Here is a 26164-nt window from a genome sequence, read left to right on the forward strand (position 1 = left end):
AGCCCCCAGCCCTTTCTACTTTTATTTTGAATTCAGGGTCACATTAAGCTAAGTCGCGAAATAGCGAAGGCTGGGACTGAACTTGTGATCTTCCTGCTTCAGCCTCCAAGAGTGCTGGGATAACAGGCATGTACCGAGGCCAACTAGCTAGTTCATTTTAAAATCTGCTCATCTCTTTCTCACATGAAAATGAGCCAAGCTGGGGCAGCAGCGTCAGCCTGAAGAGCCAAACGCCTGCTGGGCAGTAGGTTCTCCGCCCATTTGTGCAACAGAAGCCTAAATCCCACGGTCAGTGTCGCGAGCACCCATTCTCGCAAGGCCTGAGCAATAGACGGAACTCAAGGAGAGAGGAGCCCGGGAGGCCGCCGTCAGCGACGGGCGGGACAGCAAAGGCGGGGAGAGGTTGCTGGGCGCCCCCGGGAGGAGTCAACTCCACCCCGCAGTCACGAGTCTTGCGCTGGGAGGGGCGTGGAACTACAATCTGCAGGGTGCCGGGCGCGGCGCCACGTGATCCTGCGCCCCCGGGCGGCCGCAGTGGTAGAGAGCGCTCCCGGCCCGCCGAGAACTCGGGACCGGACGGCCCCGCCGAAGGACAGGCAGACGCTGGAGAGATCCGCTGAGGAAGAGGAGTACGACGGTCTCCCGGCCTGGGGCAAGTGCCACATACCCCGGATTCCCGGTCTCCAAGGATCCTTGCCTCAAAGTGATCAGTTAGCGTGTGAGCCAAAGGAAAGGGAGTTCAGCGATTAAATCTGATACCCCTGCCCTTTCATTTTACTAGAATTTGGTTGAGTTTCTGCTTTTTGTTGTATTTTTGTCGTTTCATTGTCTTTTTCTTCAAGTCCTGCTTGTGCAAAATTGCATCCCCCCCCTTTTTTTTTTAGAAACTTTGCCTTTTGAAAAAGAATTTTGATTTAGGTAGCATGAATTCTTTACACTAAGCGTTGTCTGTAGATATATGTATAAGATTTCAAGCGTTCCCCCTCTGGTGTCTCATTAATTATATTCTAAATTCTCAGAAAAACCTTAGACTGGAGAATATTTTAACCATTTGCTTTTTTTTTTCATAGCAATTGGCAGACTTTAATATCCAAGAAAAGTTAAGTCCATCATACACATTAAAAATATAGGAAATTTCATGCAGACATGACGCTTCCAATTCAGCCTTTATGCACCTTTTAGAATGAGAATTAGATATAAATACAGTACACTTCATAATTTTATACTGTGATTTATATGGCTTCTCTATATTATATAGATATATAGATATATATCTCACCTTGCTCACTTGATTAACATACCCTAAATCTGCACCACTTTAGAATATGAACAAACTTTTTTTTTTTGGTACCAGGGATCAAACTGCGCTTTGGAGGCAGGTGGTGGAACCACTGAGCTAAATCCCCAGCCCCTTTAACCATTTGCTCTTGTTGCAAGCAAGCTGTGAAGAATTTCAGAGTGTAGCATTGCCAAGTTTATTGTAATTCTCAGATTTTTAAAATATTGATCATTATAATTGTGATCCCTTGCTACTAGGTTTTAGCAGTTTATAAAACTAGCGAACTTTGTTGATCTAGTATATTACTCTGTGCAGAGATGAATTTTTGAAGCTATTGCTGAGCCCTAGAGGGCTTGCAGTCCAGCAAAAAAGCAAACCTACCCTGCTTGTAAATCTAGTGTGAGGTTTTTAGTCAGGATCGTGCTGTGTAGTTCAGGCTGCTCTTAAACTTGTGGAGATCCTCCTGCCTCAGCCTCTGGAGTGCTGAGATCACAGGCGTGCACCACCATGCCTGGCTTGGTATGAGGTTTTTAGTGGGGGGAGGGGGGCAACTCAGGGTGAAAAAATAATTTTCAGCATGGAGGATCAGAGAATTCTTCAGCTTTTAAGGTGAGTTTTAAAAGTTGGTCAGTGTGATGGTGTATATCTATCTATAATCCCAGAACTCTAGGAGGCTAAAGCAGGATTGGAAGTTCAGTCCAGCCTGAGCAGTTTAGCAACTTAGCAAGACACTGTCTCAAAATTTTTAAAAAAGTTTGGGGATGTAGCTGATTGTGAAGATCATGGGTCCAATTCCGAGTGCTGGAAAAATAGGCTAGACTGAAGGAATTGAAGTGGGAGATGCTCTGGAACAAAGGCAGGCAGGACAGTCCAAGGAGCAGTGAGTTTGGGCTTGTGCCTTGCAGGCCTGAAGAGCTCCTGTAGAGACAGACCATGCAGGTGGCATTTTCTAAACAAGAACAAGATGAGAAATGGCACAGTTACTGGAAGATTCACCTGGCAGCCTCTGTGGGTTGAAGGAGGAGAGGAGGATGGAGATTAGGACCATAATTCCCATATTCTCCTACAGGCCCCATATTTTGAATTTATTTAACAATTCAGAACAGTCTTTAAGTGGCAGTTAATTTGATTTCCTTCCATTAAAGGTATACAGCTGCCAGGCGTGGTGGTGCATGGAGGATCACTGAGTTTGAAGCCAGCTTGGGCTACATAGTGAGTTCAAGGCCAGGCTGAGCTACATAGCGAGATCCTGTCTCAAAACAAAAAAAGACACGTAACTGCCAATATGAGCTTTTGACCATCTTAAGAATATCAATGTTGCTATGTAGGAAATAAATGCAGCCAGGAGCACAAGAATGTAGAAGAAATGTTCCTTAGCCCAAGCAGGCTAGTACTGTTTGATTAAGGAGACTATTGATGATGATTGGAACTCTCCATACTGTCATCATTTGAACCTTCTTATGCCCTGATGGACCCCTCGGACCTTGGGTTATGACCACTGGTCTAAATAAGAGTTAACAAGGGGGTGGGTGAGGAGCATGGAAGGGGAAGTAAGAATAGCCAGGGAAGGAGAGAACAGAATCAAAATGACTTAGGTTCAGAGTAGACAAGCTGGTGAGGGCTGGGGAGAGGCATCAGCAGAGTGGAGAAGACGGGCTGGTAAGGGGCCTATAACACTTGCTCCCATCCTACACCCACCAGACAAGACTTGGAGTGCAGTGAAGATGTACTTACTGTGTACCTGGCACTGTTGTCAGTCATGTTCCGTGAATTAATTAATTTTTATTTCTCAGCAACCCTATGAAATATGTTTCCTTTTACTACCATTTACAGAAGGGTAACTGAAGCACAGAGGCATTACGTAGCAGGCCCAAGGTCACCCAGCTGATATGTTGCAGCCAGAGTGCAGACTCATGAAGTTTGATTCCAGAGCTGGTTCTCTATAATTCCTCCACAGTAAGAAACAGATAAATTGTTCAGAGGACAAGAAGGCAGATTCACTTTGGGTATCTTGAGTTAAGATGCTTGCAGGAGTACCAGACATCCTTCTGGAGTAGACCAGGCCTCCCAGGCTCATAGGCCAAGTGGCCTGGCCATTGCACTAAAGTTGGTCACATGAGACTCAAGGGTCAGAGTCTTGTCTTATGATTAGTCTTGTCTTCCCTCTGGGCCAGCTGATTGCATTTATCTTTGCAGACTTCCAACGTGAACAGGGAAATGTCAAAGAAAGCCTAATATCCTGTACATTTTGCAAGGCTCTCCTTTATTGTCCTTTGATATAGAGCAGTGGTTTTGAACTTGATTTCAGGATCAAGTCTTGAGGGACACGTCTGTTTGCAAGAAGAAGTATCATGTTGGCTTGCTACAAAAGCAGGGCATATTTTTCAAGGGTTCACCCGAAGGGATAGAGAAAAAGAATATATGGTGTTTGTATTCCAAAAATTTATTCTTCTACATGGGGAGATGAGATTAACAGTTTTATGACAAAAGCAAACAAAATGGGTAGGTTCATAGTTAAGTACTACATGGTGTGAGTCATATTTCAGTATAGTGGGAATTGGGTTTTGCAATGTATCCATATCAGAACTGTAACACATCCTTATTGATCACCTGTAGATATCACTGTATTTGTTATATGCCCACTATCTTTTATATAATTGTCACAAAATGCTGATTATCATTTATTTTCATCTTTGATTGTTAGATACTGCATATATGACTTCAACTTGGATTTGTGCCTTTTTATATCTTATAGCTCAAAAAATAATAATGTGTCTATAATTATGGAGAGGCAGAGCTGCCTGCGGAATCCAGGCTCTTACCCAGTGTGCTGTGTTCCTTCTCATTGCCTTTGCTAAGTCCTCAGCACTGACTGTGGACAGGTCCACTCTGCCTGGTGAAGGGATTAGTACGGGGTTGGCTCTACACAGGGAGCACATGTCTGGGAAGTCATCATCCAGCTACTGTCCCAACATTTCACGCACTCATGTACATAGTCCTCGTTTGTGAATGGAACAGTAGGGTCAAGCAGGGGGCTCAAAGCAGGGAAAGAAAAGACAAATCAAACACTTCCCATCCTCTCTTGGGACTTGCTGAGGTGGAGGAGAGTTGAATATGTGGTTTACATTGGTTTACTAGAATCAGGAAAACTTGGCAAAATTAGAATATGAAAGAATTGTTAGGTAAATCTGATAGGTATATAAATCATGCTGAAATCTTAGGATTTTAAGTACTAGTTGTTTTTTTTGTACAAGGGATCGAACTCGGGTCCTTGCGCTTGCGAGGCAGGCGGTGGAACCACTGAGCTAAATCCCTGGCCCCTAAGTACTAGTTTTAAGTGCTGATTTTAGGTAAGACTCTATCTTAAAAGAATAAAGCTAAGGAGAGAGAAAAATGTCCTTTTTAGCATATTTTAATTTTTCTGGCAAATTTTAAGTAATAATTTTTTATAGTATTTGACTTACTTGAGTTAAGTTGCAGTTCTTTCTTTGATCTGTTGTTATCACTGCTCTGAGGTTTAGGGCTGCCTCACTTATCTTGTAGTTAAAACTGGAGGCCTTCCAGATAGTATTTTCCTAGGTGCACCCCTCCTTGTTCTTAAAGTTTTGTCCCCAATAGAATAAAGCTCTAAAATTTCACAATGTGTGTTTGTGTTTTTGTAAGCATATTTTATGGTTCTAAAGTAAATGGACTTTGCTTGGGAGTTTGGTCATTAATTGACATTTCTTGAAGAGAGGAATGACATTTTATGTTTTCCAGACTTTCTAGCAACCTCAATGGCCTCCGGGAAGAAGAAACTTCAGGGCCTTGTTGCTGCAACCCTCACGCCAATGACTGAGAATGGGTAACTATCACTTCGGGTCACAAAGGGATCTGTTCTCACTCAACTGACAAGGACAGAAGCTCTCAATGATAACATTCTCTAAGGCTCTGCTTATCTGGAGTATTTGTGCCAAATGGCAGCTTTTGTGGCTCACTCTCTTGCACTATCCCTGACTTCTCACTCAGAGAAGGATCCTCTGTATCTGCCTTTCTCCCAGTGTCTATAGTTCCATAAAACAAATTCTTCTGGGCTTTCACATAGCCTTGGTTTTCCCAATAGGGCTAGTAAATTGGATGAGGAGAATCCCATTTTAGCACGATTTGATATCAGGCACTATCCTGGCCCCTCTAGAAAGCCAGACTTCTGCATGATTCAGCCATGCTGAACATGATAAAAATGACTTGACAAAAATGTCATACCCTGCAGAAAGTGGGAGAGTATCCACAAAATGGACCCCTTACGCATGTTTCTAATCTTATTTCAACATTGATTAAATGTTAGGACACAGAGGGGCAGAAAGGAGCAGAGGAAACTGCAGGTGACTGTTGAATAATCATTACCCACGCCTCTGGACTTGCAGATGAATACTGTGACTGTAGCCTTGCTTGTGTGATCAGGTAGTGGTCCTATGTCATAAGTGACCATGTGCTATATATAACTCCTCCTTGGATACTGCCACAAGAAGGGTATTCCTCTGCCTCCTGGATCTAAATGGTTTTGACCTGTCAGTGGCATTAAACTGCCAAAATAGTAAGAATGCTGGATTCTTCAGGCTTCTCATTTCTTCCTGTGTAAATAGTAATAGTTTACCTACATCCTAGAATTATGAACATTAAACATAAGAGTGCTTAGCGCAGGGTCAAAATGCATTTAGGTTGGTAAGTTTGAACTGTTACGGCATTAGACAAGGGGAAGAAGAAGATGAGTTTTTGGGGGTTTTTTTTGGTACCGGGGATCGAAATTGGATCCTTGCGCTTGCAAGGCAGGTGGTGAAATCACAGAGTTAAATCCCCAGCCCAAGATGAGCTATTTAAAATCTTTTAAAAGGATTTTCTTGGGCTGGGGATTTAGCTCAGTGGTGCCACTGCCTGCTTCCCAAGCGCAAGGTCCCGAGTTCGATCCCCAGAACCAAAAAAAAAAAAAAAAAAGGCTTTTCTTTTTCATGTGCTATTGCTGAATTTGTAAATCTTACCTCTTTAAAATAGGCTGGGCATGATGGCACATGGCTGTAGTCCTAGCACTTGAGAGGCTGAAGCAGGATGATCACCGCAAGTTTGAGACCAGCCTGAACTACACTGCGAGACCTTGTCTCAAAAAAAAAAAGAAAAAAAAACTGGGCTGGGGATTTAGCTCAGTGGTTCTGCTGCCTGCCTCAAAAGTGCAAGGATCCGAGTTCAATCCCTGGTACCAAAAAAAACAAGAAAGAAAGAAGACGAAATTTCTTAGACCTTTTAGTAATCTCATTTAAAGTTGGCCACATCACAATTCTTCCATAGGTCATTAGAGTACTAGACTTCTAGTTTCCATGATTCATGAAAAATCACATCCTTACTAGATCTAACTTGCTGAGATGGCATTTAGATTACTCAGCTGGTTAAAAATTGTTTTTCTATTACTTTTCTCTTTCCGCAAGTTCTGAGAAACTGTGAAATCAGCTTTTTCTCAATGCATCGATCAAACAGAGGCATGTGACTTCATGAACAGGCAGGATTTACCCCCTGCCACAGGGCAAGATCCTGTCTGTAAGTTCAGCACACTCTATCTGGTCCATGCCACTTTAACCTTTGAATAAGACCTCTCAGCCTAGAAGTGCCTCCTTAAAACAGCCTTACTTGTTCATCTGGGACACACCGAGAGTGTAAATGCATTCTTCCTCTTTGTTCTGCTGTTTTCCTGGAAACTTAGGCGTCATATATTACAAATAGCACAAAGGGCTCTGCTTTTTTAGATCTTTTTTTGCTTCCCCAAATCCTCTAATCCTGCTGCCTCTATTTCACTGTTTCCTCTTTTTTCAGTTCTCATGTTCTTTTCTAGGAGCATCACTTTCCTGAGGTATGAAATCAAAATAAGAATGTACAATTTGTAGAGGCCTTCTAAGAATTAAACAGTGTATGTCAGTGTGTAGCACATGACAGGTATGTGAGCTATGTTAGCTCCTTTCTCTCTCATCTGCTCCATCAAATATTCCTAGCCAGGTGTGGTGGCACATGTCTGTAATCCCAGCTATTCAGGAGGCTGAGGCAGGACGATTGCAAATTCAAGGCCACCCCAGGCAACTTAATGAGACTCTCTCTCAAAATAGAAATTAAGATGTAGCTCAGTGCTTCTTTAGGTCAATCCCCAGTACTGAGAAAAACAAAGTTCTTTTATTACAAAGCAGGTGGACACAGGTAGGCATTAGCCTGTTGGACTACAAAAGACCAAACTAATAAGGGACACATAGAATATAATAACTGAAAATACTGCTGGTTGATGTGCCATTGTGCAAGTGTTCCTAACATGACTTGTTAGGAAACCCCAGCCTTCATAATTCCTGAGCACATGGGCTGGGGATTCCACCACCTGCCTCGCAAGTGCGAGGTCCCGAGTTCAATCCCCAGTACCAAAAAAAAAAACAACAACATAATTCCTGAGCACAGAGTGTTTTCCTGAATCCTTTTTTCTTGTTAATTCCAAAGAATACTCACTAATGGTTCTGCTTTCTTAATATAAGTTGATGTCTCGGAATAGGGAAGTTGACAGAAAAAAATAGTAGTAAATAAATTTTAGTTAAAGTATCTGGGTCATTGATCTCCAGCTTTACCACCAAGTACCTGTGTTACCCATTAAGAGCTTTCATATTCTGTAAAGAGAGGAATCCAACCACATTGTCTCTAGGACCCATTCTGACTCTGAGAGACTGCAGTCCTCTGGCATTGTCATTAGCTATACTGTATCACCAGATAGTAAGACTGTATAAAGTACATGCAACACAGTCTGTCCTTCACCGTGCATCGCAGAGCACTTACCAGTAAACACATCTCTTGAGGGAGCACTGTGGGGTTTTTTTGTTGTTTTTTTGTTTTTTTGGTACTGGGGATCGAACTCAGGACCTTGCTCATGCAAGGCCGGCGCAGTGCCACTGAACTAAATCCCTGACTAGGGAGCATGGTTAATTCTCCTTTGTTGAAGCCTCACTACTCTGCGTGACCCATGGAGCAGGTACATGAATATCACATGAGAACTTCGCAGGAATATAGGATCTCATGCCTATCACATACTATGAAATCAGAAACTGCATCTTAATAGTGGCCCCAGATGATTCTTTACCACATTGAAGTCTGAAATGAACTGGTCTGAAGATTAACACCCAACCTCTCTGGGATGGCATGGCAAATCCTTCATAATCTGCCTTTCATTTCTATTGCTTCATTTCTGTTTCTGCAATGCCCATTCTTCCCCTCCAAAGGCAATTACCTTTATGCGTTCTGTCTCATCTGCCTTTTTCCAATACTCCATTTCCTCTCTCTATAGGAACATTTCTCTTTACCCATCAAACCACTAAAGGGCTGGAAAGAATTTCTTCCTTCCCCCTCTAGAGGCCTGAGTCTTTAAATCTGCTGAAATAAACTTACAATAGACAGACTACAAGGCTATACAAATACATTTAACATGCACTTGTGAGCAGGAGCCATACAAAATATACAATACAAAGAAGGACCAGGTGGTTGAGACTTAAATATCCTCCTCATAGTTAGGAGGCTGGAAGGGCTCCAGGCATTTCTAGAAGGGAGCAAATGATTTTCAGGAGAAATGAATGGGCCCAAAGGGTAGACAATAGTTTGAAAATGTTTTTTCCTCCCCAGAAGCTAAATGAGACCGAAGAACAGATGGTAGCTGTGACAGTGTCTAGGGTAGTGACATGCCCAGTCTTTCTTCCTGTGATGACAGTTTAATCTTCCCTGGTAAATAAAGTTTAAGGAGGGCCAGGGATTTAGCTCAGTGGTGCCACCACCTGCCTCACAAGCTCAAGGTCCCGATTTGATCCCCAGTACCAAAATAAAAAAGTTTAAGGAGGCATAAGGACAGGAAATGTGTTCCTTCTGGAGTCTAGAGGGGCTTCCCTTAAGGAAGCTTTAGAGAATGCATTCAACCCTGTGCCTGGGGAAGAAGCAGGAAGAGACCAGAAAGAAAGCCCTTGCTTCTGAGACTGTTTCTACCTAAGGGTGTTTTGTTTTGTGAGACAAGGTCTTGCTATGTAATCCAGGCTGGCCTTGAACACACTATATAGCCTAAGCTGGCCTCATATTTGCCGTGGCCTTCCTGCCTCAGCTTCCTGAGTGCTGGGATTATAGTCATGTACCATCATGCTTGGGTGCTTCTAAAACGTTTCAATTACCTTTATGCAAAATGCCAAGCATCCCAAAGTGCCGTACCTTGATCTATGGTTTTGTGACCTCCAACATAATCCTTTAGTAATTCTTCTCCATTTCCCCTAATAAAGTTTAGGGGATCTTTCCCCTGTGATCCCCCAGCACCTATAATTACCTTTTTGCACTGTATCAAAATTATTTATTTATAATAATTATTAAAATAACTTTTTATTATGTGCCTGCCTATTCCAGCAGGCTTTGCGCTGTTTGGCCTTATTCAACAGGTATTTACTGGAGCCTGGCTTATATCTTATTTATATTTATAACCTCAGCATCTAGCAAAGTTACGGTACACTTTTTGTTATTTCCTAAGTAAATATAATATAGAGATGCCATGCTGATAGTCAAGAAAAGGGGGGGGGGGGTTATGCTGATTGCACAAACCTGTATATCGTTCATCACCCTGGTTATTTTCATTGACATATTTCAGTTTAATCTTGACAACTCAACAGAGCTGTATTTATATTTTTGTAGTTGGAAAAACAGATTTTAAAGGCAAGCACCCTCTCTCCAAGACACATAGCTAGAAAGGAAGATCTTTCTCCACCCATCCCAAATACCCAGCCATCTCTTTCTCCTTACCTTTTCTCTTTCTTTCCTTTCCTTTATTCTTTTCTTCTTCTTTTTTTTTTGGTTTTGTTTTGTTTTTGTCTTTTTGTTTTTTCAGTCCTGAGAATCAAACTCAGGCCTTATACATGCTAGACAAGCACTGAGGTATACCCCCAAGACTTATCTTTTTCTACACTAAAAAAAGAGAGACTTTTGCTTTCCTTCATTGCTTCAGGAAGACATTTTTCCTTTTGGGCAAGAACACAGTTTTAGGGTAGGAAGTCTATTTTAGATTGGGCAAACTCAAGAAAAAAGTTGTGTTTCTCCCTCAACTACATATGGCTTCAACAGGAGAATTTTTACCACTCTGTGTGTGTGTGTGTGTGTCAGAGTTTCACTATGAAGTTCAAGCTGGCCTTGAACTCACTATGTAGCCCAGGCTGGCCTCGAACTCACAGTGATCCTTCTGCCTCAGCCTCCCAAGTGCTGGGATTACAGGCATGTGCCACCATGGCTGGCAATGACTTTTTTCTTTTTCCCAACGTCTCTTTTTAAAATAAACCTTTTACTCCAGTCAGAAAGTGCCTTGCTAGAGTCAGAATTGCATTCATTATTGTCTGGGTGACCAGGCACCCAGAACAGAATATTTTCAGCCTCCGATATGGAGGCTCCCTGCCCAGGAAGTTTTTGAAACATGGTCATTTTGCCAAGAGCACGCACAACTTTCATCTGATTTTGCTTGCTGACAGTTATTATAAAAGGCAAGAAAAAACGAAATGTTCAGTTTTCTGATATGCATGTTCCATCGCGCCAGTTATGTTGGTTCCGTCCCCTCAGTTAAAGGAAGACCTTTCACAAAGTGTCATGCACCAGGAAGGAACAAACAGCAGTGGGGATTTCTCTCTAAAAAGCCATTTCAGAAAAGCTCTCTTATCCTTGTGCCCAGAGAAAAGAGTAATAAAATTCTCTTGCAGTTCCACTTTGACCCACTCTGGGACTCAACTTGTGGTAAAAATAACTTGATAAGAGTTCCTTCCTTTTGTACAGTTTGGTAAACTAAATGCTAAGGGCATTAGCTAAATTATGTTCATCCATAAGGTGAAATATTATGTAGCCAGTATAGGAATACATTATCTAAAAATATGGAGACATGCCCAATTTAGAATGCTGAGTGGAAAAAAACTATAATGTGACTATATTTACATAAGAAATAATATACTGTGAAAAAAAGAAAAAATAATAGAGATCTGAAAGGCCTGAAGTGTCCTGGGGAACACCAGGGCCTCTTAATGGGCAACCACTCTTATTTCCTACCACAAAGAAGTGTAGCTCAGGTGTTGTTAGATACCCTGGCTTTTCCAACAAAGTCACTTTTTTTAGTATAAAAAATTATAACATTATGAAACTCAAACAACACATTTAGAAGTTGCCTCTTTTCAGTCTGTGGTGTCCCTAAGAATATTTAATAGTTCCAAAAAGACTATACAGGCCCGAGGACATTTTCTGGAAAATTCTGCCACTACCTAGAAATTCTACCATTGGTGCCATTCCTATAGGCATTTTATAAGAAGAAATAAACTGCTTTCTGCTTTCTTGCAGGGGGAGATAATTCATCACCCATTAGTACCCCAGTCTGAGGGAAGTTGATGGATGACGCAGCAATTTCCCCAGCAAGGTCTGATGGAATGTGGCAGGGAAAGGAAGAGGGTATAAATAGAAGCCATACTCACTAAAGCCAATAGTGTGAAGTCCACTGAAGAAAGAAAAGGAACCTTGAATTTCACGTATTAGCCAACACTTGCCTGAGGGTGCAGCCAACTTCCTAGGAAGAGAAAACAGGCTAGGGCCAAATACCTGCTCTGAAGAATGCTGGAAGGAAGGATCAGAGGGTGCTGTTCTAGCTATTCTTCCAGACCAAATTCCTTGACATCTTGCCAGCCACCCTGCCTGGCATTTATCAGTCCCTCTTCTGAACCCCCATATACTTAATTTTGACTCAGAGCTATTATATTTTCCTATTTTAATTCATTATCTACATATACACTATATCCTTTACTCAACTACCATAGTAGCAAAATTTCAAAACTTGCAGTGTGATGTAAGCTGCTGGTAAAGGCAGGAATCATTTAAGTGCCTACATCACTACTTTGCACACCCTTCATTCAGCACTTGCTCTGTGACACAGGCTAGGGAAGGGAGGGGTGATGTTATGACATTGTGGTGTGAGCCACATGGAGGGGTTTGTCTCCAGCCTTGTAACTGCAGTAAAGCACACCTTTCTCTGAGTGGCAAGCTCAGGTGCAATAGCTACCTTTTCTCTGAGCACACTGGGGAGGGATTGCCTGTGCTGTCCTTGTTTTTAGTGTCTTTGCTTTTAAAGTCAGCTTGTTTTCTAGCTCCTTATTCCTGTTCTCTTTGACAAATGACCTTTGATGTCTGTTTCCTAAATGCATCAGATTTTTTGTTTTATTTTTGTTTTTTAAAAAATATAATAAATGAGGATGAAAAAAATGTTATTAAGACTAAAATTAAATTAGGATTCTCTGGTCCTACTAACAAAAGTACAAAAGACAGCCAACTAGCACTTGGTGTTCTTGGCAGAGAAACCATGGTTCTGCCACATTAACCCAGACTTCCTGTATAGTTTCTCCTTGTATTTTCTCACTCCATTGCCCGTCCTCTCCACCTGTGCTTTGGATGGGAACAAACCATTTAATATGATGTGTTTGTGACTCGGTTTATAGATTTTTATGAATTTTTTTTTTTTTGGTACCAGGGATTGAACTTGGGAACTTGCACTTTCGAGGCAGGTGCCAGAAATACTGAGCTAAATCCCCAGCCCAGTTTATAGATTTTTAAATCAATATGAATTAAGGAAAAATGCCCCTATCACTTTAAGCATCAGATGCTTTCAAGGTCAGTGTCCCAGACTACAAAGTGCAGGTGGGTCCCAGGGAGGGCGTGTATGGCCATCTGTGGATCTGCATTTTTTTTTTTATCTGCATTTTTAAGGAACTGCATCAGATAGCAATGCTGCTTTCCTCAGACCTCACTTTGAGAAGCAAAGTGGCAGCAAAGCTCTTTTCCAGCTGTTGATCTTCAGTATGAAACTAGCAAGTTCAGATGGGCTCAAGTCTCTATTTGTTATCCCAAATGTTAAGTGCTGAAACTCTTAAATTACTGAGTGAATTTTCCTCTTATAAGCCTAACAAATGATTGTTGCCCATCAAATAGAAAATGTTAAGTTCTTATCTCACCATTGTCCCCAAGCATCACTCTTCCTAAAAAAGAGCAAAAGAGAAGTAGATAAATACTTTTAAAATACTACTTGAGATGCAGTTTAAATGTAAAACCTCTCTTGATAACTAATAGTGTTTTGCTCATTTAAGTGAGGCACACATAGCACAGGTAAGTCTGGTGGAGAAGTCACTAGATTCATAAAAATAGCAAGAAAACTGGAAGCATTATTCAGAGCAGACTAAGAATTTCACAAACTGGCCGAATGGATTTTTAATAACTACTAACAAAATAGAGCAGTTTATAGACCTAGGAATTGTTTGCATATCATCTAAATGACTAAATATGCATTCTTTCTAATTTTTTCCCCCTATCTTTTAGAGAAATCAACTTTTCAGTAATTGGTCAGTATGTGGATTATCTTGTGAAAGAACAGGGAGTGAAGAACATTTTTGGTAAGTTACCTTGAGATTTCTCTGCTTATCCGTAGTAGCTCAGTCTTTATAAGATAGATCTTACCTGGCTATTGACCAGGAAGTCATAGATTCACTGTATCATGGGTTAGGATAGACCCTGGCTAGGCTAACTAAGAGATAAGAACTTGTAGACCCACCTATTTTGTGTCTTTTTTTTTTTTTCTGGTACCGGGGATCGAACTTGGGTCCTTGCCCTTGCGCAGCAGGCAGCGAAACCACTGAGCTAAATCCCTGGCCCAGATCCACCTATTTTGATCTGCAGAGCACCTCATGATCTCATTTGGTGGTATGCCAACTGATACAGAATTGTTTTTATCTCCATTTAGAAATGAAAATTGTGGCTCAGATATACTCTTTTATTAGGTCATGGAAGTGGTAGCGTAACAGCTAAGCCTCTTAAGTAAGAACAAAATCCTCTTAGCCACTTAGGAGAGGGATTTGGTCTGTCTGTGTCTGAGCTTGCAAACTGTGAGAGGAAGAAAGACTAATGCAACACACAAAGGAACCTCAGGTCTAGCATTTATCTCTGCTCATTTCAGAGACAGGGAAAGTTGGGGGAAAAAACAGATCTTGAACAAATTGAGCTGTCTCTTGTATGGCATTCTGGGCTCTCAGCTCCTTGATGGGTTTTCATTTTTTCTTTTTTTTTTTCCAGTATTGAGGAGTGAACCCAGGATCTTCACACTGACCTACAACCCCAGCCTTCCTTTTATTTTTTATTTTGAGACAGAATCTCCCTGAGCAACTAAGTTGCCCAGGTTGGGCTTGAATTTTTGTGTGAAAAAGAGACCCAGGCCTCATGTCAAAACCTGGATCTGATTACAGAGCTACTCCGTGGCTCCCTACAACTCTAGGCCATGGTGGGGGAGACAGATCTGTACTCCTCAGAGGGGTATAGGTTTCCATAGTGAAAAGAAAAGGAGCAGGAACATTCATCCCTATGACTGGAGCGTACTTGTATCTCAAGACCCCAAAGAACAACATTGCTTTCTCCTCTCCCTTGCCTTCCCAGCTACCCCATTCCAGCCCAACGCTCAGTGCTTTGAGATTCCGAGTAGCCCTGCACTTGAGGCCTCAGTGATGTACCCTACTGCCATTGGCATTTTCCTGCCATTAGTTAGAGATGGTTGAATAGAAGAGTAAGAGGAAAGAAGATGAGTTTTGGAATCACATGATTCTGGGTTCCAGTTTAAATTATTTGGTGTTTCAGTCATGATATTTTCTTCTGTAAATAAAAATAATTTTTGCTTTGCTGGGTTGTGAGAATAAGGGAATATGTGAATGCTTGGTACAAAAAGTGCTTGTGCTTTGTGCTGCTTATGAATTATTTTTTAAAATTAGTTATCCTAGAGCACTGACACCATGTAGAGCACTGATAACAAGGTAGTTTTTGATTTATAGTATGCAGAGGAAATCCTACTTATAACCTTCTTGACCTGCCAGTACTGAAGGGGGTTGATTTTCCTGCGATGTGAGACCAGGTGTAGAACTGGATGGTGTATTTGGAGATTGGCCTAAAATGTGAGTAGTTATCTCTGATGGCAAGGCTGGATTTGTAATTATAGATCACAGTTGGCCGTCCCATTCCTCTTGACAAGGTGAAGACAGTAAAAAGACAGCCTGAAGTGAAAATGGACACATGGCATTTTTCCCACCTGTGCAGACTTGGGGCTGGAGGGGCTAAAGGCCTTGGCTGGTCCCACTGACGACTCTTTGTTTGGAACAGTGAATGGCACTACAGGAGAAGGCCTGTCCCTGAGCGTCTCTGAACGTCGCCAGGTCGCAGAGGAGTGGGTGGCGCAAGGGAGAAACAAGTGAGTGGCTCCAACAAAATGAGATACAGTATATTAAGAAAAGCTGTAATGAGTGAGGCTTTTCCCCCGTGACACAGCCTCCCTGCCTGCCCGTCAGAGTGGGCTGGAGGTCAGGTGGAGGGAAGATGAGCAGGGCTCTGGACGTCCCGCCTTCAGTGAACAGGGCCTTCCTTCCTGCCCGTCCCTCCTGTGTGGAAGGGCAGTCAGACTGCCAGGCTCATATGGCTCCATCTGGAAACTGCCTTTCATCCTTCTGCAGGGTTACCTGTCCCTGGGCTGAAGGGGTAGGCAGGGATGGTGGAGGTGACTATGGAGTGCCTGGTTCTTCCGTGTGATAGCTGATGCTCCTTCCCTCCTCAGGGAGGGTGCCTGATGCTTAGAACAGCTATCGCTTTCCTTCAGGTCTTTGCATTCATGTATATATGTGTGTGTGTGTGTATATGTATGTGTGTATATATATGATTTGGCATGTTGTTTAAGGTTCTTCCTCTTGCATACTGGGGGACCTTCTGTATTCTCTAAACTTCTATGTAGTAGCAGATTTTTGTTATAACACCCCATTCATGCTATGGTAAAATAAACGGGACAGTAGGGTTCCATGAGCACATCCAGTTCACCAAGTCTTATTTATTGTCTGTTGCACTGTTATGTGTTGGTACTCAGCAGGGCCCCAGGGACATAAAGCAAGTCTCTGCCCTCAGCCTACTTTGCATCCAATAGGGAGTCAGATCATGAAAACTACCACTCTGACCCTTCTGATAAATGTATAAGTGGGGAGAAGGGAGTGCTTGTAGTTACCTCAGGTGGAGGGAGAAGACTGGAGGTAAATCCCATGTAGGCCTAGAGCACAGGTGCTGGCCTGAAGCCCATGCCTTCCTTAGGGATCCTTACATGGCTTCTGAGCACTTTGTTTTGGGGGGTGTTTTTTTGTACCAGAGATCAAACTCAGGACCTTGCACTTTTGAGGCAGGCGCACACGCCACTGAGCCAAATCCCCAGCCCTTTCTGTTTTCGTTTTTGTTTTTTTTCTGAGTACTTTGAATACTCTGAAATTTAGTGCCAGGTTTGAGTGTATGTCCCATAAGCATTTGCAGAAGTAATCCATCAGCTTTCAGTTGTTCTGCAGTCAGATCTGGGGCCCCAAAAGATTAAAAGCCATGGGCAAAGTGGGAAAAGAAGAAGGCTAAGGATAAACATTAGAAAAACAGTAGGAATGGAAGATAGAGGTGAGAACGGGGACAAAAAGGGCTCAGAAGGGCCGGAGAGGAGAGGAATGAATCCTGTCACTGCAGGCAAGAAGGGATACAGAAAGCATCAGTGTGGCACAGTGACCCAGAGCAGGGATTGTAGAGCCACCCTGTCTTTGTAAAATAAGGGTGATACCAGTGCCTATTTTAGGTGGTTGTGGTCATGAATGGCTGTAATGCCAGCCCTCTGGGAGGCTGAGGCAGGAGAATCAAAAGTTTGAGCCCATCCTGAGCAACTTAGACACTTAGTGAGATCTCATTTCAAAAATAAAAAAGAGAGGGGGTTGTAGTTCAGTGTGAAGGCCCTGGCTTCAATTTCCAGTACCATAAGAAGAAGAAAATAAAAAGCCTGTTTTTATGTGCTTGTGTAAAAACTACAACAGTACCTAACATATAATACAAAGTGCTAGATAAGAACTTCCAACTGTTTGTAGTGGATACTGTGTTTGACATCACATTAGTTAGAATAATTATTAGATGCCATAAAAGTCAGTAGTTGGAAGACTGAGGAGACCAACCACTCCATTTGACACAAGGAAGTCATCCTTGACCTGAGGGAGAGTTACTGCAAAGTTACTGGTAAGTTACTGTGGAGAAGCCAGACTGCATGAGCTGCAGACAGGCAGCAGGGGCCAAGAGGATTACTTAGCCTCACAGACAGCCCTCTTGTGAAGGGAAGGAGAGATGGAGTAGTAGATTAGGAAGGAGCAGGCATCTTTTCAAGTGAGCGAGTCTTGAGCATATTTGTGCACTGAAAGAACTCTGCCTTGGGAGAAGATGTTAAAGATACAGAAAAGAGCGGTGTCTCTATACCTTTGGGGGAAGGTGTCAGAGGTGTGACTGAAAGAAAGAAAAGTAGCTGTAGACATAGCTGAGAAGTGCAGGAGAGTATGGACCCCTTGAGGTGCAGCTGAGTATGGACCCCTTGGGGTGCAGCTGTGCACAGAGTGGAGAGGAGGAAAGGCGAGGGAGCCCATGTGTGAAAACGTCCTTATTTATGGTATCTGAGAAGCCAGGATGTCTGCCCAGTATAATTTATTGGGTGGAATTTTGAGCTTGACTGGAACATTCAAGGCTTGGAGCAGCCACTGTGAGAATGGGAAAGGGAACTAAGAAGTGGCCACATTGGCCAGGAGGCTTGGGAAGCCTCCTCCTGCACAGGAAGTCACTGGGAAGTTTGTGTTGCAGCCCAAGGCAGCCTTCCCTGGTTGTGTCTGGCATGCTGGGAAGAGCAGAGGAGCAAGTGGGTGACAGCTTAGCAGCACCAGGACAAAGAGATTGTGAGCGGTTAAAGGAGGCCGCACAGTAAAGCTGCCGATGACAGTAAAATAGGCCGTCAGCCTTCCTTTCTCCACTCAGAAGTCTTCTGTTGGCCTTTGAAAATGGAAACCTGCTTATGTTGCTTCCCAGCTAGGCCTCATTTACCTAAGACACAGTAAACTAAGAGTCACTGGAGAACCCAGTGCCTGGGCATGAATGGGAATGCGGTGTCTCTGTCGCAGGAGAGCAGTTTGAGGCATGCAGAGCCCCTCAGAAGCCTAGCTGGTATGGCTGGACTTGTGGCTGAGCTCTGTTAGTCTGCTGTTTCAGGACTAAGTGTGGCTACTCCCCCCAGCCACATGGAGCACCTCACAGATGGACACTGAGGACTCGGAGCAAAACATCCTGAGGGAAAAATTCTGAGGAATTAAAAGATAGGAAACAGCTTGTGTGTGTGTGTGTGTGTGTGTGTGTGTGTGTGTGTGTGTGTGTGTGTGGTGGTGCTGCTGAGAATTAAACCCAGAGCCTCACATGCTAGGCAAGTGCTATAGCACTGAGCTACGTCGCCAACCCAAGAAACAGCTTTTATAGTGAATCCATCTGTCATATGACTAGTTCCTGGTTCTCCTCTTTGAGGAGCCTATTCTACTAAAAGTATCTCAGCATTTTACCTATTGTCAATGTTCACGACACCATCAAATCCAAGGCTAAAACAATGCTTGATCAATATAAGTACTCAAGTATTGATTAATCAGTTATTAATTTTCAAAATTCTGCTGTTTGGTTGAGCCTTAAATTTTATTCTCTGGACTTTTTTTTTAGTGCTCAAGATTCCTGTTTTTACTATTTTAATAGCTTTTGATGGCTCCATTCTTTTTTGTGTTTTGTTTTATTTGTGGTACTGGGGAGTAAACCCAGGACCTTCACACTGAGCTATATCCCCATCCCTTCTTTCTGAGTTGCTAGGTTCCCCAGGCCAGACTAAAACTCAGGATCCTTGGGATCTTCGGGCCTTTGTTTCCTAGAGTACTTTTTTTTTTTTTTTTTTTGTACCAGGGATTGAACTCGGGTCCTTGCGCTTGTGCATCAGGTGGCGAAACCACTGAGCTAAATCCCCGGCCCTATTTCCTAGAGTATTAACAGCAGTTACATTAGTTATGTTTGATGTTGACAGACATTTCCCCTTCCTCTACCCCTCATTGTTGCATTGTTGCATCCTCTTAGTTCAAAGTTACTGCTTTGGGGTGCTGTGTTGCCATGGATGTTGGTAAATACAGCTTTAGATTCCTCTTCCAGCCAACCCAGGGGAACATTCCTGTGGCACAGTGAGGCCTTGCGGAAGGGCCATGAGGAAGAGAAGCTGTGAGATCAGAGCTACTGTCTAGTAAAGTAACAGCTTGTAGTTGCGCTTTCCTTTGCGCATGTGAAGGGAACACAAGGAATTAGCTCCCCTTAGTCCTCAATACACTAAGAGATTGAGGTCAGCCTTCCCTTTTTCCACTCGAGGATTTCTCTTTTCCTTTGTCGTTTAACTCATTTCTTTTGTTGTTGGTGGTGGTGGTGTTTTGTTTTGTTTGTGATACCAGGGACTGAACCGAGGACCTTGTGCCTGCCAGGCAGGCATGGTGCCACTGAGCTACACCCTCGGCCCCGTTTGCCTTGTTTTTTCACTTCTTTTTTTGCCCTTTGGCTTTTTTGAAACAGGGTCTTCACTATATAGTTTAGGCTGGCCTAGAACTCACAGTGATCTTCCTAGTGCTGGGAGCCGGGACTACAGGCGTGCGCCACCTCGCCCATCCTCACTTCTTTTCAATAAGAATCAAAAGACTCTTTTTTTCTTTCCTCCTTGTAAAAACAATAGAAAACATTTCAAAGGGAGAACTGAATGATTCTTGACTTTTTGAGTAAAGATATAGTTAAATTTATGTCACCAATTTAGTCCCAGTGTTGAACTAATTTTTAGTTTTAGTTTTTCAATTTCTTATTTATTTTAGTCTTGAATTTCTTAAGCCTCATTTTTCTTATCTGTAAAATGGCCACCCACGACTATCCTCTCTATCTCGTAGTTTATTGTGCCAATTATGTATAGAAAAGCAACTTGAAAATCTATATTGCCTTGGAGAAGATATAAAAAGCTATTCTGCTCTTGTTAGAACCAGCTCTCAGGCGTGCATTCAGAATCCCTCATGGGCTAGAAGCTGAGCACACGTGCGCCTTTCTGCCTGCCTGGAGAGCCTGTGTTGCTTGTGTCAAGCCCTTCACCCATACTTCTAACTCCTATCCTTTCCTTGACATGAAGTTTTGGATTGAAAGAATTCTGTCTCCAGGTGTTGAGAGAAGTGTGGGTAAATTTGGATAGCAGATTCTGTCCTGATAGAATTGCCTTGCTGTGGTTGTTTTGTATTTTTGTTTGCTTGTTTACAGTGCTGGAGATTGAACCAGGACCTTGTGAATGCAGGCAAGTGCACTGTCACTGAGCTACACTCCCAGTCCTTTTTGCTTTATTTTGAGACGAGGTCTTGTTACTGTGCCCAGGCTGGCTTCAAACTTGTGATCTTCTTGTCTCAGCCTCCCCAATAGCTAGGATTAAAGGCATGTGCCATCATGCCCGTGGTCATTTTAAAAAAATTTTACCATTGTCATTTTTTAAAACTTTTTTATTAAGACATGTTTTCAGTACATAATGCTGCAGTCTTGATGTACAAAAATTCTCTTTCTACTTACACTTGAGTAAGTGGCATAAAATTTACTGCCAGGATACAAAAAAATTAACATTTTCTGAGTTCTTCTGATCAGGTAGTCACAATTAACAGCAGTAGCAAATGAGGTGGGAAGAAAAAGGCAATTTAAAATAACTTGGAGTGATGGCCAGTTTACTCACTAAATGAGGACAGAGTATTTTCATATGCTTTTGCTGATTTTGTCAGCACTAAATTAATAGCTCTCTATCTTTTTGGGGTTTTGGGGGGTTGTTTTTTGTTTTTTGAGACAGGGTCTTGCTAAGTCATTAAATTGCCCAGCTGTGGCTTGAAATGCGATCCTCCTGCCTCAGCCTCCCAAAGTGCTGGGATTATAGGAAAGCACCACCACACCCAGTGGTAATACTTTTACTACTTTTTTGTTTTATTGTGATTTTTGGTGTTATTAAATATTTTTCATTTTTCAAAAAAAGATCACAATAAGATTAATTTATAATGGATCACTGTAGAACGGTCTTGAGATTGAGATTAATGAAGTATTAACTAATGCAAAAACCAACCTAAACATGGACAGTGCGGCCAAAACTTCAAGGAACCTGTCAGTGTTTTTTCTTTTGTAGGTTGGACCAGGTGGTGATCCATGTAGGAGCATTGAGCTTGAAGGAGTCACAAGAACTGGTATGTGTGCAGATCCATCTGGGAGAAGCCATAAAGACCCTCCGCTTTTAGCCGAAATTAGTATTAGCACAATATTTGGCATGAAGTGATGCTCTGCTGGAAGAGGGGAGGTGTGGGGCCTCAGGAAGCCACCAGCTAAGGAGGCAAGGAGCCGTAGAGGCTGGGGTCCCTGGCGACACAACAGTACACCAGGAGACCGAGGGACCTTCCCCCGAAGAAACTAAGGATGAATGTGAGTGTAGCTAAATGTGCAGGCTAAGAGCAGATCTTGAGCCAACTTCAGTTTTCTCTGTGATGTGGAAGGCAAGGCCATCGGCTGGACAAAAAGGAGATGGGAAATAGGGTAATGGATGGAAGAGTGGTGGTAGCCAAATTGCTGTTTTGGAGAATGGGGAGAAATCTAAAACACAGAAGGATTGTCTATTGGTGGTTAAAAACTAACCTACTGTCAGTTATAAATCTGTCATACCACCACTATTTACATAGTGGTGGAAATTTTTCTCGGTACATTCTTCAACTAGAAGATAGGAACAAGAATGCAGACAGGGATTGCTGTAGGTTTAGGGATTAACACATTAGGGAGAACAGAAGATAAGAGAGGAAGGAGTTAAAGTTGTTGGCAGAAAAGCAGATGATGGTGGTTTTGAGGCCTGAGTGAATTGGAAAAGAAAGCACAAAAATACTTAAAATTGTTTATCATAAGGCCCAGCACTTGAACTACTACAAAGTAACCATGTTTTCAGGACTTAGATATTCTAACTGGAAAAATTACAATAACTTGATCTAGCCCAATATCTTCTTGATGAATTTTCATTATTTATCCTATTATTTGGATTTAGAAGTGAGATGCATAATATATACTTGGAAAATCGCAGTTTGGTGTCCTTAGAAAAACCACAAGGGAAGACATATTTCTATACTGATGAGGCTGGAATCAGAACTTGGAGACTTTATTTCCTCAGCCTTGATTTGCTCTTTTTTTTTTTTTTTTTTTTTTTTTTTTGGTACTGGGGATCAAACTCGGGTCCTTGCACTTGCGCAGCAGGTGGCAAAACCACTGAGCTAAATCCCTGGCCCTTGATTTGCTCTTTTAACTACAGTAGCATGGTGTAAACAATTTCTCTTTTCAATTGCTTTCTTTTCTGATATGTGATATGTATTTTAAAGTATTGTCATGTCAAGATATGAAAAATCCTGTCATCCACTGGGTTGGCTTAGAGATAATTTTCTGGTGTAGGGATAATCTCCTGGAATTGGGACAAGTCTTCCTGAGGAGGAAATAATACTGGTGTCTGCTTGTCCATAGTTCTCCACTAGATGATGCTTGAATAGGCACTGCTCTCTACCCTCTCTGGGGTATTTTCTTTTCCCTTGCTTTCAGCTAATGTTGTTCTTCTATTCTTTTCCTAAACAGAATACTAAACAAGTGATTTAAATACATCACATTTTGATTCTGTGTTACTGAAAGTATACAGGTATAACTAATGTCCTGATTGGTCTTTGAATTATATCCCAAACTTCAACTTCTCTCTCTCTCTCTTTTTTTTTTTTTTGGTACTGGGGATCAAACTCGGGACCTTGCGCTTGCAAGGCAGGTGGCAGAACCACTGAGCTAAATCCCTGGCCCTTTTTTCTTTTTTAGACAAGGTCTCGCTGTGTAGTTCAGGCTGGCCTTGAACTGGCAGTAATCATCCTGCCTCAGCCTCCCGAGTTCTGGGTTACAGGCTTGTGCCACTATGCCCAGCTCTAATTTACTTCTACAGAAAGTTAATCATATCTATTAGATACAGATATTACAAGTCAAAGTCTCACCAGAAGGCCCCTTTCCCCAGGTGGTGAAGCAGGTTTGGAAGCAGTCAACAAGTATCTGCTGAGGCCCTGTTGTGTGCCCAGCTCTGTGACTGACTTGGACACAAGGGTGAAGATCTGAGCCCCACTCTCAGGGCACTCACACTCTAGTTGGAGGACAGTCACCACATACAGCTGTCCTACAGTGTGATACAGGTTTAGGTGCTCTACTTGAGATAGATTAAAAATATTATGAGTGAGGGCCAGGCATTTAGCTCAGTGGTGCTGCTGCCTGCCTCGCAAGCAACCGCAGGGTCCCAGGTTCGATCCCCAGTACCAAAAAAAAAAATATTATGGGTGCACAGCAAGAGGAAATACTAATTTTTTTCTAAGAGAATCTGAGAAAACATCAGAACCATGGTGCAGTGTATCTGTTGTGATGTGTTTAATCTTTTCTTAGCTTTTCTCAGCCACCTTCCCAACCTGCCACTAGATAAGAAAGGTAATATCATCCAGTAGGCTGAGCAGTAGAAGAGAAATTATACCTGGAAGAATCTCTACTCAATTATAACTTAGGAAGGTTTTTTGCACTGACAGACTCCAAAGAAGTATTAAGATTAAGTGCATGGCTTTTCTCCACTAGGGATCTCTATTTTGCAGCCTGTGATTTTCCTGGCAATGACATCGTCATTAATTAGCCCTATTTTTCCACTCTAGTGGTACTCTGATATCTAAGCTGCAGATGACTATAATAAATCACTTAATATAGTATGTTCTTCTTGTAAAGGCCCAACATGCAGCAGAAATAGGAGCTGATGGCATTGCTGTCATTGCACCTTTCTTTTTCAAGCCATGGAACAAAGGTAAATAGATGGGTCTAAATGTACAGTGCCTCACATTATCTACTTCTTGCTTCCATTCAGAGTGATTATATTTAATACATGAAGTCATACAGGCTGGAAGTTGCAATGTATAGTGGTTCTGTAGAATATTTTTCCCCCTAGATCCATAATAGAGATTGCTTTAATTATTTTGCCAGTAATCTGATTGGATCATCTATTGAGCCCCATTTGGTAGGTGCTATCCAGTCAATTATATACATATCAGAATCACATGCCAAAGCATGGAACTATTTTTCTCAAAAGAGTGGAGTGTACAAGAATAGCATTTTGAAACTACATGTTCTATTGAGAGTTGATGAATAATGATGAAGTTGAAAAGAGATTTAGCAAAACTGTTCTTTGTCTTCCAATACATCAGAACTTTCTCCTCCAATTCCTTCTCCATGGAAACTATTTATGTATCCAAGTATACCAAGACTTTTTAATCTTTATTGATTAGCAATAAAAGAAACATAAAGCTTAAAAGGATAAAAATAGATGTCATTTCTATGCATGATTAAATAAATCTATATCTAAATATATAATAGTTCAAAATCATGATGAAATATCACCTATTGTTAGTTGATACAAAGTTGTTGATGTTGATAAGTAACTTAAATATTGCTAATTTGAGAATTTAGAATGAATATTTTTAAAGTTTTTTCATGTGGTTTTGCACATTTTTATATAAGCAGAATTTCTAAAAGGCAAAATAATGAATTATAGTAATTTTATCTGAAATATTTATCACAAAGTCAGTACAGTATTGAGAAACAGTACATAAAATTCTCTTTCCTACTGTTCATTTGCATCCAGAGTTTAAGCAGTTCTGCTTGATTATTCATCATCTGCAGTAATTTGCTTTTGGAGCTCATCTGGGAGGATGCAGGGAGTCACTCTTCCTCAGTAAAGAGTAGTAGGCTCTGGTCTGTCTGGTCCTCTCCTAGAGGTGAGGAGCACCAAACTGGTTGAATTTTTTTTTTTTTATGTACTGGGGATCAAACTTGGGTCCTTGAGCTTGCGCAATAGGCGGCGAAACCACTGAGCTAAATCCCCGGCCCACTATGGTTGAATTTTTGTAAAACGTGCCATCAGTCTTATAATTTCTTTCTTGAAGCAGATGTTGTTTATACTTTTGTTATAATTTTCTCGGTAACAACTGTATTATTTTGATTCTTTGTGCAGTCTCTGCTACATGTAGCCCTCTACATTAAGAGGACAGGAGTCCTTGGGCGGGGGGTTTAGCTCAGTGGTTCCAGCACCTGCCTCGCAAGCACAAAGTCCCAAGTTCAATCCCCAGCACCAAATAAATAAATAAATAAATAAGAGGACAGGAGTCCTATCTGTCTAATTTCTGATTTTTATAAAAGCATGAGATGGGGCCAGGGATTTAGCTCAGTGGCACCGCGCCTGCCTCACAAGCACAAGGTCCTGAGTTTGATCTCCAGTACCAAAAAAAAAAAAAAAAAAGCACGATGTGATTGTCTCTTACAATATGGAGAAGTTTGCACCAACTTTTTACTCTTTTGGAGGAGTAGGCTGGCTAAGGATTGAATCCAGGCCCTTGGACATGCTGAGTATATGTTCTACCATTGAGCTACACCCCCAGCCTTGATTTTTTTAAAGATAGTTTAGTATGATAGGAAAATAATCATCATATTTTGGCCTTTCCACAGAAAGGAAAATAAAACCTTAAGTGAAATAATTGAAAAGGCGTTGCAGTAGTGATAGCAAGAATGGTGAAGAGTAGTCAAGAATTTTCTGCTTTCAAGGCAAATGGTTGCATTTCATCAGATAATACATTTTTTTTACCAAGGAAAGCCACTGTTTTACACTTGTTCACAACCATGATTTTTCCTCCTGTTCTTTCAGATGTCCTGATTAATTTTCTAAGGGAAGTGGCTGCTGCTGCCCCTACATTGCCATTTTATTATTATCACATTCCCGCTTTGACAGGGGTGAAAAGTAAGTAATGCTTCTCTTGATCTTTCCTCCTGACTCCCCACATCTTATCCTCTTTC

General features: G+C 41.9%; 1 protein-coding gene across 1 annotated transcript in view; it reads left to right on the forward strand.

Annotated features, from left to right (window-relative positions):
• The first annotated feature begins 333 nt into the window (after nt 1-333).
• Npl (N-acetylneuraminate pyruvate lyase) overlaps nt 334-26164 on the forward strand; it is a 38713-nt gene continuing 12882 nt past the window's right edge. Inside the window, 7 exon segments of the mRNA XM_087194416.1 lie at nt 334-718; nt 5039-5123; nt 13682-13755; nt 15503-15590; nt 21417-21474; nt 24050-24125; nt 26016-26108. Coding sequence (XP_087050542.1) covers nt 5056-5123; nt 13682-13755; nt 15503-15590; nt 21417-21474; nt 24050-24125; nt 26016-26108 — 457 coding nt within the window. The 5' untranslated portion in view covers nt 334-718; nt 5039-5055.

This window comes from Heterocephalus glaber, unplaced genomic scaffold (assembly GCF_053883595.1).
Source record: "Heterocephalus glaber isolate CG9 unplaced genomic scaffold, H.glaber_assembly_v1.0 deba00001600, whole genome shotgun sequence".
Lineage (NCBI taxonomy): Eukaryota > Metazoa > Chordata > Mammalia > Rodentia > Bathyergidae > Heterocephalus > Heterocephalus glaber.